At 41.9% G+C, this 18,295-nt stretch overlaps 3 protein-coding genes across 5 annotated transcripts in view; 1 reads left to right on the top strand and 2 right to left on the bottom strand.

The window, feature by feature from the left end:
* The window catches only part of ATL1 (atlastin GTPase 1), a 67,069-nt gene extending 65,532 nt beyond the window's left edge, over positions 1 to 1,537 (bottom strand). Inside the window, exon 1 of one of the 2 annotated variants that reach the window (XM_047735429.1) lies at positions 1,376 to 1,537. In XM_047735429.1, coding sequence (XP_047591385.1) covers positions 1,376 to 1,409 — 34 coding nt within the window. In that variant the 5' untranslated portion in view covers positions 1,410 to 1,537. The remainder of the gene's footprint in view (positions 1 to 1,375) is intronic. The other variant, XM_047735428.1, reaches the window with a different exon arrangement.
* Positions 1,411 to 16,694, bottom strand: LOC125103697 (translation initiation factor IF-2-like). The gene is made up of 2 exons (XM_047735432.1): positions 15,886 to 16,694; positions 1,411 to 1,546 (listed from the first exon to the last, which is right to left on the bottom strand). The coding sequence occupies exon 1, from the start codon at positions 16,692 to 16,694 to the stop codon at positions 15,906 to 15,908; it is 789 nt and encodes a 262-aa protein (XP_047591388.1). The 3' UTR covers positions 1,411 to 1,546; positions 15,886 to 15,905.
* Positions 16,640 to 18,295, top strand: part of MAP4K5 (mitogen-activated protein kinase kinase kinase kinase 5) — a 110,309-nt gene continuing 108,653 nt past the window's right edge. For both annotated transcript variants that reach the window (XM_047735427.1, XM_047735426.1), the window contains exon 1: positions 16,640 to 16,770. In XM_047735427.1, coding sequence (XP_047591383.1) covers positions 16,663 to 16,770 — 108 coding nt within the window. In that variant the 5' untranslated portion in view covers positions 16,640 to 16,662. The remainder of the gene's footprint in view (positions 16,771 to 18,295) is intronic.

Here is an 18,295-nt window from a genome sequence, read left to right as displayed (position 1 = left end):
TGGAACCTCCTTCCCTTAAATTCAGACAGCTAAAGACAGACCTCCTTGGCCAACTCCCGCCACCTACCCACAAATCTTGGATAATCTCTCAAATGTAAACCTTGTCTAATGGGAGTAAAGTTGGTCCTGTGACCAGAGAGGCAATGAGAGATAGGGTCTTTTGATAAAAGTCAGGCAAAACCAACCAATTAAAATTTAAATTTATACCTGTTGGTCTGAAGGACAGTTATAGAAGAGATCTCACTGAGACACAGAAGACAATCAAGGAGCTCCAAACTCCTAGTGGATGTAAACTTTCCAAAATAGCAAAACACCCACCAAGGAACAGTGACCTAAGATCTGCTCTGGTTCAGATAATAAAATGCCCTGAAAGGCTTTCGTTCCTAAGATGGTAGTGGGGCTAGTACTGTGACTGGAAGAAAACGGGAGCTTAAGGCAGAAAAAGACGCCCAATCTGCCCACACTATCCGTCCTGAACCAAGTCTGGAGCAGCAGAGCGGGTGGGGCCGCAATTTCTCCTGCATCACTGCGTTCTCTCTTCTCCGCCTGCGTGAGCGCCGCCCACCCACTCGCGGCGTGAACCCACTGGGCCCAGCCTCTCCTCCCCCCTCCCCTCGGCCTGGTGCTGAATCATGAGTCCAATATCTCCAAAAGGTAAAACCAAAGGACAATGCCACCCTTAGGGCTGGCCTGAATGGGGTACCAGGTGGGGTGGAGCCGCGGCTGGAAACCACAACTTTGCTTCTCTTCCTCCCAAATTCCCCACCCAAGCCCCAGATTAAAACAAGTACTGCAGCGCTGGGGTACTCCCAAGCGGGCACCCCTTCTCCTGGGTTGCTCAGGTCCGCAACGCTCCCACCGGGCCCGGCGCGCTCTGCCTTATTGTTCCAGCACGCCGCCCGCTCGGGAGCCCGCGCCCTGCCAGGCGGAAGGGCTCACAGCTCCCGGGGAAGGGGGTGGAGGTTAGGGATCCTCACCCCCTCGCCCCTCAACCCTCTCAGCCGGTTAACAACAGCCCTTGCCTACTCTCACCGCCTTCCTGCCAACCGATCGCTAAAGTGGAACCAACGAGTCCCCAGAGGCTACTGGCGGGTGCTGTCCAAATGCTGCGAGGAGGCGGACTGGGGGAGGAGGGTGCGGGAGAAGCCGGGGCTCCGGCCTGTGAGAAGCCGCAGCCCTCCCCAACAGCGCGATTCGGCTACCCCGGTATCACTCGGCCATGCTTTCTCCCACCCTACAGGGAGCAGCCCGGTTGTGGCCCATCTCCCAGCCCTGGACTCTGGCGCCGATCAGCCCTTGGCTTGCTTGTCCCCAGAAGCAGAAAGCAGAGGGCCAGTCCCCATGCAGGCTGCAGAAGTCACCATATGCTACTCACCCCAACTGTTTCTGTCCCTACGGTTCTTGGCCATGGTGGTCTGGGGACTGGTGGCGGTGAGGCGCTGTCACGGCGCTGGCTCTTCTCCCGGGCCGCAGGTTGCTGGCGGTGGGAGGTTCTGTGCCCGCGCTGGGCGCAGTTCGCTCAGACTCTGAGGATGTTGCTGTGGCGCTGGTGGGAAGGAGTGGGGAGGAGAAGGGAGGAGAAAGCGGATGAACCGAGCTCAGCATCACAAGCCCAAGTTCACACAAATATCAGCGTCACACCCTCCCTACCTCAGCCCACCCCCAGAGCAGGAAGACAGGGACGGACGGTGTACTGCAACATTTTCAATGGAAAACACATGTACAAATAAATAGCACCCCCTCATACACACTCTCAAAGAATTTAGCAGCATTCGGCAGTCACAGAAATACACAAACCAATATACTGCATTATTCTGAATGTTCAAATACCTGTTTCCTAGAATAGTTATACATTAGTACAAATAGGCAGGCAACATTTATATAACCACAGAAATTAAAATTATCACCATTTATCTACGAGGCATCATTTCCCCCAATTTTAAAAGCAAGGTCAGGTTGGTAAAGAGGGTATCAATGCATTTTTGTACCTGTAGAGTTAATAGGCCTCCTTTTTAAAATTAGGACAGCAAAATTTAGATCAAGATCAAGATAAATGACAGCTGGGGTGCCTGGGTGGCTCAGTGGGTTAAGCCGCTGCCTTCGGCTCAGGTCATGATCTCAGGGTCCTGGGATCGAGCCCCACATCGGGCTCTCTGCTCAGCAGGGAGTCTGCTTCCCTCTCTCTCTCTCTGCCTGCCTCTCCGTCTACTTGTGATCTCTCTCTGTCAAATAAATAAATAAAATCTTTAAAAAAAAAAGATAAATGAAAGCTGAAGATTCATCATTAATATGTAACTAATGCAATATCTAGTGGGCAAAACTTCCCACTAGATTTGCAGAGAAAAACTCTGGATTTATATTGCCAAATATTTTAAATAAAATCATACTAGATAGTTTAGGTAAGCCCTGGCAGCCACAAAGGTTGCAGACAATTTTGAATAGAAAGCAAAAGGCAATAAACACTTAAAAGAATGTTCTTGATCTCCCCCTTTCTGCTGATTTCTTCCTTCCTGCCTGCAAACTCAGTTTTCAGTATTCTAGAAACAGTCTTTTCATGCTACTTGACCCTCAGGGTACCATTATCCCATTCCTTACACAGTTTTCTCCTGCATTTTGTTGTTGCCCACACTCTGCACATCAGTTTTGCCTACAAGATTACTGCTAGCCTCTTAGTAACCAAATCTTTGGTCTCTGCTGATTCTTTATCATTAAGCAACTCTTCACTCTATGTTCACTCAATGTAATTTGCTATCATGGCTTCAGACAAGACTTCCATCCTAGTAATTCCCAAATCTATGCCTCTAGTCTTAAGATCTCTTAAAGAGGGGCGCCTGGGTGGCTCAGTGGGTTAAGCTGCTGCCTTTGGCTCAGGTCATGATCTCAGGGTCCTGGGATCGAGTCCCGCATCGGGCTCTCTGCTCAGCAGGGAGCCTGCTTCCCTCTCTCTCTCTGCCTGCTTCTCTGTCTACTTGTGATCTCTCTCTGTCAAATAAATAATAAAATAAAATCTTTAAAAAAAAAGATCTCTTAAAGAAAGAAAATCATCATACTAGAACCAAGTTTATAACTGCCTGAGGTCATCTTCACTTTGTTTTTCTACACTTCAAAATCAACATGTCAAAAACCAAACTACTTCACCCACTACTGCCTAATCTTATGCATTCTCTATTTCAGTTTATGGTTCTAGTGACCCCAAAGCTGCCAGCACTGTAAACCAAGTTTACATTACAGTTTCAATAGAGCTGTGTTCCCCAAACACTAATGAAACAACATAGGAAGACAGGAATTATCTCAACCCTATACCTATAAACCAAATTCATAGGCTAAAAAGAAGTGTGTTCTGCTTTTCTTGTATATCTTAACTATAGTTCTCAACACACACTCTAGCCTGATAATCCCTTTCAGTGAATCACATTAAAAAGAACAGATTCCACAGATACAGACACATGCACATTGTATAATTCAATATATTCTTTTTTTTTCCTCTATGTGGGTCTTTATAATATACATTCTTAACCGAAAAATACATTTTTAAAAATCTCTTTTCTTTGTAATTAATAGGTAATCTGTGGGATAATACTTGAGATTGTGGCTATCTTGGCCAAGAACTTCACCCAATGGTTTTAGTATCCATTGATACCTTCGCCTGAATCAAGTTTATATTAGTGATTTTTAAATGGTGATTTTTAAGTAATTATATTATTATAATTCTTTTACATTTCAGTTAGTAGCTGACATTCCCTCTCCCGTCTTCATTGAGAACCACTATAGATTGATGAAATCTAAAGCAAAAAAATATATATATTGTGTTATTTACCATCATTATTATTTCTAATCCTCAAATTGCCCTAAATTTGGCCAATGGGAGCCCTTTCCAGTTAACACCTATATGTCTTTGATCAGTTCCTTATTTTCTAGCATAAGAAAAATCTTTCAAGGATGCCTGGGTGGCTCAGTGGGTTAAGCCTCTGCCTTTGGCTCAGGTCATGATCCCAGGGTCCTGGGATTGAGTCCCGCATCGGGCTCTCTGCTCAGCAGGGAACCTGCTTCTCTCTCTCTCTCTCTCTCTGCCTGCCTCTCTGCCTGCCTGTGATCTCTCTGTGTCAAATATATAAAGAAAAGAAAAGAAAAGAAAAAAGAAAAAAAAGAAAATCTTTCAAGTTTCCCTTGTATTTTCCCTGCCTCAGAACTAGAATTACCCAATTTCTCCAAGAAGTTCTGGCTCCTTTCAGTCAAAAAAGAAATTCAGAAACCAAGATCTGTGTGCTAGTTGTGCTCATTGCTAAGAAAAGTTTCACTATTTCTAGACTCTGACAGTAGACATTGTTAGAATATATTTATTTGGGGGGGCACCTGGGTGGCTCAGTTGTTTAATCATCTGCCTCTTGTTTTAAACTCAGGTCATGATCTTAAGGTCATGTGGTCAAGCCCCGTGTTGGGCTCCATGTTGGGTTTGGAGCCTGCTTAAGACTCTCTCTCTCTCTGACGGATGGGGTGGCTGGGTTATGGACATTGGGGAGGGTATGTGCTATGGTGAGAGCTGTGAATTGTGTAAGACTGATGATTCACAGACTTTTACCCCTGAAGCAAATAATACATTATATGTTAATTTTAAAAAAAGATTCTCTCTCTGCCTCTTCCCCCTTTTCTAAAAAAGATAATTTTTTAAAACCTTAAGTTTAATCTATTCCAAATAAATACCTCCAACCATATGAAAATACATATATACAGGGTTACTTATTACAGCATCTTATGTAATTGCAAAATACTAGAAACAATATGTAGGAAAGTGGTCGAATATATTAATTATGTCTATATAATGAAATACTATGCTGCTGTAATAAAAAATAAAGAAGATCTCTATGAATGGATACAGACTGATTTCCAGAATACACTATTAAATGAAAGGAGGAAAAGTGAAAATGCTTTACCCATCCTGTAAGAAAGAAAAGGATATGAAATAACAAAGTTATCTGTTCATCTATGCAAAAGAAATACAAGAAAAATAAACCAGAAGCTAATGAGATCAGTTACCTACAGGAGATGGATGGGAATAGGGTGGAAGTAATGGGAGAATGGGAGTAATGGGTAGTAGCAGTGAGGAAGATTGATCTTCCTTAAGTATAACCTTTTTATATAGCTCTGTTTCTTAGAGCCATGATAATGTTTCACATCCTCCAAAATAAATAATTGAAATCAATAAAGTTATAATAAGGAAAGGGGGTAGAATAGAATGAACCCTGTGGTGTTGAGTCATAATCTGAAGTATAAGTATGATAGAGTAAAAATACAAATAACTCAACTTTTAATAGTGGGCAGAGGAGCTATTAAATACACATTTTTTCATAGAAGACATACAAATGGCCAATAAACACATAAAAAGATGATTAATATATTTAGTCACTAAGGAAAATGCAAATCAAAACCACAAGGAGGGGCACATGGGTGGCACAGTCTGTTAAGCATCCAACTCTTTTGATATCAGCTCAGGTCTTGATCTCGGGGTCATGAGTTCAAGCCTCACACTGGGGTCCATGGTGGTAGTGGAGAATACTTAAAAAAAAAAAAAAAAGCCCACAGTGAAATACTACGTCTTACCTACTAGGATGAAAAAAACAATAACAAGTGTTGGTGAGGATGTGGAGAAATTGCTACACCATACACTGCTGGTGAGAATATAAAATGGTACAGCCACTTTGGAAAGCAGTCTGGCAGCTTCTTGAAAAGTTAACCATAGAGTTATTCTATGGCCCAACAATTCCACTCATATATGCCCAAAAGAAATGAAAACAATGTGTATGCCATGTGAAAACTTGTGTACAGGAATGTTCATAATAGCATTTTGCATAGGAGACAAAAGGTGGAAATAACCTAAATGCCAAATAATTGATAAATGGTTAAACAAAACACTGTATATCTATACAATGGAATATTATTTGGCCATAAAAAGGAATGAAGTGGATCTTGAAAATATTATGCTAACTGAAAGAAGCTAATCACAGAGACCATGTATTGTATGATTCCATTTATATGAAAGGTAGAATATTGGTAAATCTATAAAAACAGAAAGTAGATCAATGATTACCCAGGGCTGGGGAGGGTGGAAGAGAGGTTGAGGAGAAAGTGGAGAGTGATTGCTATTGAGTACAGGTTTCTTTTGGGAGTGATTAAAATTTTTTAAATGTTTGAAATTAGTTCTGTACAATTCCGTGGATACACTAGAAATAACTGAATTATACAATTTAAATTGGTTAGTTATATGGCATGGTAATTATATAGCAATAGGCTGCTTTTAAAAAGTTAAGGTCAAGTTTATTTTAAATCAGAAAAAAAAAGAGAGAGAGAGAGAGAGAGAGAGAGAGGCACCTAGGTGGCTCAGTGGGTTAAGCCTCTGCCTTCGGCTCAGGTCATGATCTCAGGAACCTGGGACCGAGCCCCACATTGGGCTCTCTGCTCAGCAGAGAGCCTGCTTCCCTCTCTGTCTCTGCCTGCCTCTCTGCCTACTTGTGATCTCTCTCTTTGTCAAATAATAAAATCTTAAAAAAAAAAAAGAAAGAAAGAAAAAAAGAAAGAAAGAAAGAAGGAAGGAAGGAAGGAAGGAAGGAAAAGGTATTTGTACTTTAGTACTCTAGACTCCTCTCATCCTGACCCCACTGGAATGTCACTTCATAAATTGTTCCTTCCCTCCTATATCCTCAATGCTCCCACCACATTGGTTCCTTCACCATGCTCATTTCCCCCTCCTAAAAAGGCTCCCTCGATCTTGTCATTTGCAACAACGTGGATGGACTTACAGGGCATAATGCTAAGTGAAGTAAGTCTAATAGAGAAAGACAAATACCATATGATTTCACTCATATGTGGAATTTAAGAAAAAACAAATGAACAAACAAAAAGACAAAAGCCAGAATCAAATACAGAGAAAAACTGGTGGTTGCCAGAGGGGAGGTAGGGGGGAGTTAGGTGAAATAAGGGGAATGAAGAGCACACTTCACTTGTTGAGCATTGAGAAATGCATAGAACTGTTGAATCATTACATTGTACACCTGAAACTAATATAACAGTATGTGCTATAACATTTCAATTAAAAAAAGAAAAAATAATAAAATAAAATGTAACCTTCTTAAGAAAGAAAATAGCTCTCTCAATCACAAGTTTCTCTATAGTTGATGCTACAACTTGTTCCTTCCCTGTATAACTAGCAATCTGGGAAAAGTATTTAGATCAGTTGGAATGCTTTTGGCTGTAACTCAAAATAGCTTAACCCAGAAGGACATTTACTGTCACATAATTTTTTTGGAGATGGGTTGGTTCTGTGGTGATTAATTCAGCAGCTCAATATCATCACTGACCATATTAGGACATAGACTTGGCTGCTGTAAAAAAAAAATTACAGTGGCTTAAGACAGATATTCATTTCTCTCTCATTAATAATCTGAGCACAAACCTTCCAGGGCTAATATGGTGGGTTTGAAATATCAAGGAACCTAAGCTTGGACTTCCATGGTATAATCCATGATGGCTGCTTGGGCATTTACATCCTTGTTCCAGTCAAATAGAAGGGCAGAAAGGAAAGAAAGATGTATATTCATTCTAAGGGTACAACTCAGAAGTGCCTCATATCACCTCTACTCAAATACCATTCACTAGTAAATGTGCAACCTATTTGATAAATATGTATATGTGTATCCAACTAAAATTTAAGAGATCTCATACTAAAGAAAGAAGGGAAAGAGCTACCTGGCTAGCTCAGTTAGAAGAGCATGATCTTGATCTTGGGATCGATGAACCCCATCCATGTTGGATGTAGATATTACTGAAATACATTATTTTTTTAAAGAAGGGAAATGGATTTTGGAGAATACCAGAAGACTTTGCCACAAGGACTAAGGTTGAATTTTATCATCCTTAGTGTGTAGACTTATTTTGTAATGTGGGCTCCTATCATCGTGCCAAAATGGCATCTGCCATTCCAGTCACCAGAAGCAGTTAGCCATGTCTAGAAACAAAAAAGTCATGCCTATGCCTTGTGTACCTTCTTAAAAGCAAGGAAGATCTTCCAGAAGCACTCTACAGACTTTACCTATGTGTTATTATCTAGAATTGCCAGCCTCTTAGTAAGAGAAAAGAAAATAGGCCAATTGAGATTTATCCCCTAGCATGGGGAGGGGCGGATCTGATAGTCATCTGATGGATACAGACACTCACAAAAGGAAAAAAAAATGTGGTTCTGATAATAAGGAAAGAGAAGATAGTTTTTGAGCACAAGACCCAAGATGATAGTCACAGCTTTCATTTCCTCCTTATCCTCCACTTGTATCTCCTTGATGGGGTGACCCAAAACTTACTTCCATAGGTCCATGACCTTAGTGGCCTTATCTTTACTGGGTTGCTGCAGTTTTGTATTGTTTAATAATGTTAGACATGTGAATTCCAAGAGGTATCTTAGTACATCCTGGGGTCTCAGTCATAGTCCTTCTTGTTTCTTTGTTAAGCAATAATCAATTCCCCTTGGCAAGGAGGACCAGTTGCCCCAATCAGTATAATGATCCCCCCTCTAACTGTTGCCCCAATGGTTCGAATGCCTCATATGGGCCACATGACAGTTTCAGTTTCCTGTTTAATGAAATTGTGACTGGGTTATCTGGGGATAGTATCTGTCCCCTCAGCCTTCAGAGCCACCAAGCCCAGTGATTTAAAGACAAACTTGTAGAGACAAAAATTCTTCAAGTGAATTGTTAGGAATAGAAGAGCCACTACTCCACCCCTTGGTTCCTAGGCCCGCATATTCTGAATGTGGGGTAGATAGAAACATATATTGGCTATTGAGTTAAGACCCATTTCATATCCTCACTGGGTAATCTCCAAGCCAGCATCACAACTGATCCTTCAATAGGCCTTTCCTCCATTCCCTCAAACTAGCTGTTCCTATGTTATGGGTTTGAGGTAAGACCAGCTAATTCCATGATCATGCTTTCATTGCTCTATTTTCCTCAAAGTAAAATGAATTTCTTGCTTAAATTTTATAATACATGATGATGAAAAAAGGCATTCTGTAAATCCATGAATTGTGGCACTAGTACAGAAAAACTTTCCAGGCAAGCAACATAAACCTGTATCCCTGAGGAAGAATCCCTCTTCTCTCCATAATGGAAGGGACCTAGTATAATAAACTGCCACCAACCAGGTGGTTGACTGGTCTGTCTAGGAAATACTGTCATATTGGGGCCCAGGCCCAATAGCCCTGTTATTAGCAGGTTAAACACTCCATAGTGGCAGTAACTATTATCCTTGGCAAGTAGAAGTCCATGCTATTGAATCCACATTTGGCCTCCATTCCTTCTGTACATGGGCCCATTGAACTAGTAACAGGGTGATTAGGTAGAGGCTGGCATCTGTAGGATAGATCATCTTGCAAACCTGATTATTGGAATGAATTCCCTCTTGTGGGCAGATATGTGGTTCACAGATATTTTCACATTCTGAGTTCATTTTGAGAATCTATCTGTATTATCTCTCCCACTGACTTCCTTGTCTCAGATATTCCTCCTTCCAAGTTAATTGCCCATCTCCTGGCCACTTTACATTCAGACAGATCTATACTTCAGGCCACCTCTCCTTCCTAGCAAAGAGGACATCCAGATGTTCTATTCAATGTTATGCCAATGGGGAAAATTTCTCAAAACCACCTCATTATGGGTAGGGCCATAATTCAGAGGCTGAATTCAACTGGGATGCTTCTAGTTGGTGTTAGTATATATCATGAAGACCATTAACAAATCAGGTGCAAGCTTTTCCTTCCTTTGCTAAATGAACATGAGCCCATAGAATATGTTAAAAAAAAAAAAGTGGCAAAGAAGTAGGGACAGGTACAGAGAAAGTCTGTTCATGTAATTTATACATGCCTTCCATATCAGCTCAGGTCACCCCAGTATATGACTTTTTATTTGACAATGAAATTCTGCTTCAGATAATTCAGAAATTCAATTCAGATAACACCCAGCTCCTAAAGAGTAATTCACATCACACAGTCACTTAGTATCCCACAGTCAAGTGTCTAGTTTCTGTCAAGGCTTGGTAGCAAGCCAAGGGTTACCTTTCAGATGGAGAATAGCTGTCAGGAGATGAGGGCATGTTCTTATTCCAAAACCCTATCAGGGCAGCTTATGCCAATAACCTGGACCATCTGTAGGGCATTCTGTTTCTCCAAGTCATAGGAAAAGCTGGCAGTCATATAGTTTACATGGTAGATGGGTCAGAGAGCAGCACATGCAGTTGGTGGCTTTGAAATCCAAACAGGCCAAGCAAGCACTGTGTATTGCTCTTTAAGGTGGTTGATGGAAGGTGGAGCACAATAACTCCACTGTCAGAAATTTTACTATTGCACAGGTCCCTGAACTGGGCTTATTTCTGATCCTCTGATAGAAGGGTCTTTTTAAGGTATCTAGGGCAATTGCTACTTCCTGTTCACCTATCAGTTTGTACCACATCATCAAGGTTATAGAGTAACAGGATGTTCTATTGGGTAACAAGAAAACAAAGATCCCTCTTGGATGATACCATATTATAACTGAAGTGTTTACAAAGACCTGAGATAAGATGATGACAGTGCTATCCCAGTCATGTGAAAGCAAGCTGCTTCTGATCATTTCTTTTGAAGGGAACTTAAATCTGCATTCTAGGTTTCAAGTCAATAGCTACATTCTAGGTGCCACGGGCCATGTTGATTTGCTCTAGTAAAGACTGCACATGGAGAAAGACAACTATGAGGCTTCTCCCTGAATTAAGGGTTACAGTTTAAGAATTGGGTGATATATATTGAATCGCCATTACAGTGACTTGAGTTACTGCTCATCAGACCTAAAATCTTCCTGCTTACATATATCAAGTAGCACTTCCATGGACTTGGTTTCATGCATTCCTTGACATTGATGATCATACAGAACCCAAAGATCCTTGTAGTCAAACACCTTGAATATTGCTTCCTCTTGAGGTTTATCACGGTAATTGCACTGAACGTGTCTTTGACAGTTAAGTCTCACCCGGTCTCTACCAGGATCTCAATATTGCCACTGAAATCATGGATCCTGATATCATTTGGGCATCTCCATTATCAATTCCAACCAATCAGGACAGCCATCAAAAAATTTTGCAAAGGATATCTGTGGCTCTTTACTCAATGCCTCAATAAGGTAAATTTTATGGGCCGTTATAGGGATGGTATGGATAGAGCATTCCTAAGCAGGATGCAAATAACAGGGCAAGTCCACCATTCCCATCTCCCTGGATCTTCAGATTCCTTCCTCTACAGTATACCCTGGACGTTCTGTCATTTCAGTGTGTAGACTATCAGCTTCAAGTTAGCAAATCAGAAAGATCACCAGCTGCTCAAGTCAACCTGAATCACAGGTAAGTATTTGGCAAGATCCTGTAATTCCTTCAGTGCATAAGTTTTCTCCTCAAGAACAGGTCCTGTCCTTCTCCATCAGGGCTACGCTAAAATCTCTCTCTTTTTTAAAGTTTTAATTTAAATTCCAGTTAGTTAACATATGTTATAATATTACTTTCAGGTGTACAATATAGTGATTCATTACTTCCATACTTCTGGTGCTCATCTCAAGTGCTCTCCTTAATGCCCATCACCTATTTGAAATGTAACTCTTGTTCAAAGTTCTCAGCCTCATTTATATCTACCCAAATGATCCATTCCCTGTTGCAGGGTCCCAGTACTTCTTTACCAGGGCTCTTACCTTAGCATAACAGATCTAGGTCTCACATTTAATTAATGCTGCAGCTTGATAGCCTTTACTATTCTGCCATGGGCTTGATTCTCAGCCATTATCTTCTCTGCAGCTATATGAGAAATGTTTCTTCAAAGCTGTCAAAGAAGCTTTTTGATTTTCTACTCATGCCTTAAGTTTAGAATTCAGGCCATTTGTCTTTTTTCCCCATGTATTCTCTCAGAGGCAATCAGAGCAAATGACCCCATGATTTTAGTAATCATCACCATCAAAGCTGTTAAGTGCAAGAGATTGGTCTCCCAACGCTGTGCCCTCCATCAGCACTCCATCTCTTGCCACTACCAATGGTTATTTCAGTAATTGTGGTGTCATTGTTTCATTTTCCGTGGCAAGAGATTTATGCATGTAATCATCAGATTATGTGAGTAATACCATCCCACAAAGCAAGGGTTTCTTTCCTGAGGCTTCTTCCAATTCCTGTAATTATCAATCAGGGTTCTGGCAAGAAAGATAGAGTGCAGAAAGAGAATCTAATGAAAGGACTATTTATAAAAATGAGGACAGGGTTAAAGGAACCAATAAGGGATAGTGAAACACCATGAGACTAGCAACAGGGGGATGCCCTTAAAGGGGCAAGGAAAAAGAGAGCTAGATTGATAAGAGTGATACAGCTGTAGGATCAGGCCACAGCCATGCAATGTAGTCTCTTCTATACATTAGGGCTTCTTAGAAAACTAGTTTATATGAGGTGCAAGCAAACTTTAAGCATCCCTTCTGAATGTTATTATACTGTGAGGAAATCAACAAGGAATAATAGGATTATTTATAACTTACATTCTTTCTTAGCTACTGAATTCACAGGTAGAACCAAGTTGAGAACCGAATACGGGAACCCTGCTACCAGTCTTCATAAAAACCTAAAATCCACCCTGGGAATCAAGGTTAATAAAAAAAAAGCATTTTAACATATCAGATGATCATTTCAAGCTGGATAAAAAAAAGGAATGTACATTGCCTTCCTCAACTCTTTTTTTTTTAATTAAAAAAAATCTTATTTACTCTTATATTTTTAAAAGATTTCATTTTTAAGTAGTTCCCAAGTGGGGCTCAAACCTACAACCCTGAGATCAAATGTCACAAGCTCCACTGACGGAACCAGCCAGGCACCCCCAATTCTTCTTTTTTTAAAACTCTCATCATAATGACCTGATACTGATTCTGAATGAAATACATGTTCTACTGCTGTCCAGAATTCAAAATAGAATTCTTCTATATTTTGAAAACATGGCTCATCAATAGACAACTGACCCTAATTAGTAACAGAAAGAATAGTTGAACTATTTGAAAATCTAAATCATAATTGTGGCAGATGTCTCCCAAAATTTAATTAATTTATATCTAACAAATCCATGGAGCAATAAACTCAATCACCCAGAGTAACATTTTGCAACTAGGTGATGCTGGGAGGTTCATCAGGAGATTATATAGGTTAAGCCTATATGTTTCATACACAAAAATTATTGTCCTCATGCTCTGTTCTTTCACACTTAAGAGTTTTAATTAGCCTTTCTATCTTAGCTAGTAACTTGTGAACCTTACCTAGGTAGAAGTTAAAAAATTTTATGTCCCTGTTTTTTTTTTTTTTTCAGTACTGGATAAAGTTGAAGCCAGAAACCAGAGATTATAATTAGCATTTTACTGAAGAACCATTATAGGCCATTATGTAGATAAGAATAAAACCTGGAAGATATTTACATGTCAGATATCATAAAGACAGAAAAAATACATGATATTGAAGCTGGGATGAAGGGCCTATCAGGCTATATTTATTCTTATTCCATACCTTGTTATAATATTGTGTAGTTTGTAAGAAACTCTCCTGTGAGCTACAATTTTTTATTATTATTTTCTTTATATTACATTATTTTTCAAAGATTTTTAAAAAGCTTTTATTTATTTATTTGAGAGAGAGAGAGAGTAAGAGCAAGAACAAAGGGAAAAGGAGAAGCAGACTCCCCGCTGAGCAAAGAGGCCCCCTTGGGACTCCATCCCAGGACCCTGAGATGCTGGCCTGAGCCAAAAGCAGACGCTTAACCGACTGAGCCATCCAGGTACCCCACACTATTTCTTTTTATTATTGAAACTATGTGCTTGATTGTTTAGGCTGTAAAATTAAATTTATGTACCATATGTTTATTTTATGGAAACTGAACTTGAATTTCTCTGCCAACCATGTAATATTTAACTCACTAGCTATGAATTCACTGATCTTGTTTAAATGAACTCAACCAGTATTTTTAAATCCTTAAATCCTTAAGATTCTTTTGGAGCTGGAATAAAGCAAATGTTTTCCTCTTTGCATCAATTGTGGTACAAGTAATGATTATAACAGACACATTTTTTAAGTACCACGTAGAATTTCAATTTTTTCCATGCTATCCACCTCTGGGTTGATGGTCAAAGCATATGGATCTGCCATTGCTGGCAACATAAAAACATCTGCACTCCGGAGTCCTGTTGAAGCCTAGGACCTCAAACTTTTTATTGCCCCATTCATATCAAACACTGTGTTTCAAGAATAGCATGCTTGAAGGATTATCAGATATTTATCCTAGTTTCAAACTGGGAATTCAGAGTTTCCAATTTATGAAGGCTCATGAGGTAAACTTTTCTAAAGTCTTCATATCAGGACAAGATGTGCCTCTCTTGATCAATTGCTTCATTGTGATCTCAAAAACACTATAAAACCCTCTGCTTTGACCAATTTGCTGCATTGTTCTGGTATCCTATTTTCCCTCTCTTTAGCAGCATACCTATTTCTTCATTTATTTATTTTTACCTTGTGGTATAGTATGTATTTTCTGTATGCTGCCTCAAATTCTCTGGAATAACTCAAGTATAAGTAAGTAAGAATAAATTTCAGACTAGAGAAAGGATCAATGCTTATAGAGCCAAAGGAAGAAAGAAAGAATCTACGACAGTAAACAAGTACTAGGATACCAATAGAACATTTGAAAAGATTTTGAGTCATTGAAGCCAAAAGTATGTGCCCACCAAAACAAGTGCCAAGAAGCTTTGAAAGAAGGAACTGTTCTTCAACAATTTTTTCAATGCAGCAAACACATAGGCTTTGTCCATAGAGCATGTAAGTCTGAGCTTACTTATGTTCCCTAAATAAGTGCCCTTTGTGCACAAAGCACAAGAAAATACATATATTCCTTGTCCTGTTAAGGTATAAATTTAATTTCTACATTATACAGTTAATTACAATGGTCACCAACAAGGAGTGTATTGCCCAAGAACAGAATTGAATTGGATGTTCAAAACCACAAGCCAACCATCTGCAACCTGCTCTTCTGTGATTTTTCAGTTACTAAATGCATTGGCTGAGTGTTATCTGGCTTTTCTGTTCAAAACCTCTACTGAACTCTGAAAATACCTTTGCCAGTATACATAAATCTGGCAACTTTATTTCTACTTTCAGAACAGGGCCGGACCCGAAACTGCAAAATAGCTTGTGAAACACCGGCCAAATTACTTCCTTGAACTCCCGTTCCATATTCTGGGCACTGTGAACTATAACCTCTTCCATTTTGATAACCCTCTTTATAATCCTGTAAAATGCCTTATAAACACTCTCTTGGATGTCAGATGCAAAACCTTATCCTCTTCAAGCTGCAGATAACGATACTGAGATACCGCCAAATATGATGTCTTGTCCCAGATTACATACTGAGAAGGTAAGTAGATTCAGAATCACTTTGCGGTCTCTGCTTTTGTTTTCGCTTCTGCAGAACACCCGGTCTCATTCACCGCGTGGTGCCCAACAGGAATAAAGGCCACTGAGACTTTCTGGGAATTCAGGCTTGCAGAAATGTCGTGGAAAAAACTCAGCGGAAGACAGGTTGTGCAGGTGTGCAGGGAAGCCTCAAACTGGTGCCACTGGGAATGATTTGCAAAACAGGAAGGTGCAGTAGGGTGTGCCGCGGCTTAGTTAACCCGGCACTCCCCCACCTCCTTCCCTGGCGCCCCACAGCCAGGTTACTTCTGGCCCAGTGCCCTCAGCGTACCTTTTCCATGTTGAACTGGAAAGGCTGCCCTCGTGCCCACCCTTGTCCCTGTACCCGTCACCCTCCAAATTTACCTGACGCAGCTGGGGGCGGTTTAGCGGAGGCCCGTCGGTTCAAGAATGCCCGCGGGCGTCCGTAATCTCCGCGGGTAGCAGAGCCCGGGCCCCGAAAGGACGTGCCAGGCCGGGGGGCACGGCGGCCTGGCGGCCGGGAGGGTGTCGTGTCCCGACCAGACCTCAGGGCGGCACTCTGGTCCCGCGGCCGGCGCGCTCGGGCGGGCCGCTGGGCGCCGACCCACGCTGGCCGGGAACGTTTCACCCGGTGACGCAGCCCCGGGTGGGGGACGTGGTGCGGCGGCGGCGGCGGCGACGGTACGCGCCTCCGCCGCCTGCGAGAGGACGTGCGGTGCGGCGGGAGGCGGCGGTGCCGAGACCTGGAGTGGCCGGCGGGCGCCGGGAAAAGCGGGACGCGGGCGCCGGCGAGGAAGTAGGTCCCGGAATGGGCGCTCAACAAAGAGCGGGGCCGCCCCCCTCGGATACCGAGCGGGCCCCGGGCTCCCGGCGGGCGGGGAGACCGGCCGGGCTGTTCGCGGGCGGCCAGGAGGGGGAAGGGCCGCGACCGGGCCGCGACTGCGGGGCGCGGGGGACCCTCCTAGGCCCGCTTGTTCGCGGCCCCCGGCGGAGCGGAAGGGAAGGGGCTGGGCCGCTCGGGGGGTTATAGTGGTTGCTTGTCCCTCGTGCAGGCGGAGCTGCGGGCAGAGGCTCCATGTTGGGAAGCGGCGCCGCTCGTCCTCGTTAGCGGGAATCGGGGCGCCGCGGGCTGAGCCGGCGGGGGCCGGGCCCTGAGCGAAGATGGAGGCCCCGCTGCGGCCTGCCGCGGACATCCTGAGGCGGAACCCGCAGCAGGACTACGAGCTCGTCCAGAGGGTCGGCAGCGGCACCTACGGGGACGTCTACAAGGTAAGGCAGGCCGGGCCCGGAGCCGGGCTCCTTTTCTGAGGTTGGCTGGCTCTCGGGAATAGGGCCACTTTCTGGCGGAGTGTGAGACGTGGGGAAGATGCCTTTATTGTTGCATCTTGGGGATGTAGCGGCCTGGGTTCCTTTTTTACTCAGCTCAGAGCACCCTGTATTCATTGCTTGCTCTGATCGCCACCAACACGCAAAACTAACCACACCTTTGCAAACCACGGTGGTACTCTGTGTGTGTGGTATAAAGGCTTTTTATGTCTTTTTTGTGGCATTGAGGGAAGTTCGAATCTGCTTTTAGTGTTGCACATAAGGATGTGCTAGTCTTATCATGGAAAAATGCTTCATGGAAGACAGTAGATGAGAAAGAATATTGACATTAGTCATTTGCATTTAAAGAAAAAATTCTTAAGTGGATGAGCTTGATTTAAAAGTCATTATGAAACCAGGTCTGTCAATTTTAATTGTAAGCAGTGTAATACCAATTAAAATGATGTGTGCACAGACATTATTCTGTGGAGAATTCTGCTTTTCCTGGCAGATGTTTCATCATTTGTATTTGGTTGATTTTTTGCCCCCTACTTTAGCAGTTCCTCTCTCAGAGATTTAGAACATTCCGTGACCAAGAGCAGGTAGGAGCTGTTGTCTTTTTAATTGTGCTCTTTTGCATTATTTGAGACAAATGGGGAAGGGAAGGTGCTTTTAATTTGGGATTAAAGAAAAATTATGGAGAAGCAAACTGAATTCTGTAAATCCATTGAGTTCTTGAAGGATTAAAAAGAGAAGATTGTTTCAGATTGTTTTATGGTTTTTGTTTTCTATTTTAAAAGGAGCGTTAATGCAATTCATGTGGCTATATTAACGGACATTTCCTTTGATTTTTGCAACAGTTTGTTTATTGGGTTTAATCATGATATATGTTCCATTATTCCAAACAACACTCCTGCATATAGCTGAAATGGCCTCCTTTCATATGGGTAATTTACTGTCGACTCCTCTGGGGTATGTTATTGTATTGCACAGATGGTAAAATGTAAAGAAAACATCCTTTTCCCCCCCCTCCTTTTCTGCTTTTATTATTCCATTAATAATAATGATGCCAAGTGGTATATGACAGCTCTAGTACTGTGTCATTATACTGAAATGGACTGTGATGGATAGACTTTTTATTCGTTAAAAGGGCATTTGAATCTTCTGTGTAGGCACTGTTCTAGGTATGGGGTGGTGAACTATAAGGAAAGTCCCAGTTCTTGCCCTATGAATGCCTTTGAATTCAAAGTGGATAATAATGACAGAATCCTCTTTATGTAGAATTAGAGGTAATTAACTCTTCATTGTTTAGGTATGGATTAGCCATTTTGTGGAATGCTCTTTAAAAAGTTGAAATTCCTCTTTTGCCTTCTTAGTCCTATTTTTTAGTCATTTTCATCTTATGATTCACTATGAATTAGATCAGTTCAGTTCATGTTAGTGAAATAGTCTAAATTCCAGTTCTTGTATATTTTATCTTCTCCCTCTA

Source organism: Lutra lutra, chromosome 7 (assembly GCF_902655055.1).
Source record: "Lutra lutra chromosome 7, mLutLut1.2, whole genome shotgun sequence".
Lineage (NCBI taxonomy): Eukaryota > Metazoa > Chordata > Mammalia > Carnivora > Mustelidae > Lutra > Lutra lutra.
Note: the sequence above shows the minus strand (reverse complement) of the source record. Positions and strands in the feature narration are given on the sequence as shown.

Bases quoted from the DNA above. Each gene is read 5' to 3' on its own strand.
- LOC125103697 (XM_047735432.1), bottom strand. From the start codon at position 16,694: ATGTCCGCGGCAGGCCGCAGCGGGGCCTCCATCTTCGCTCAGGGCCCG.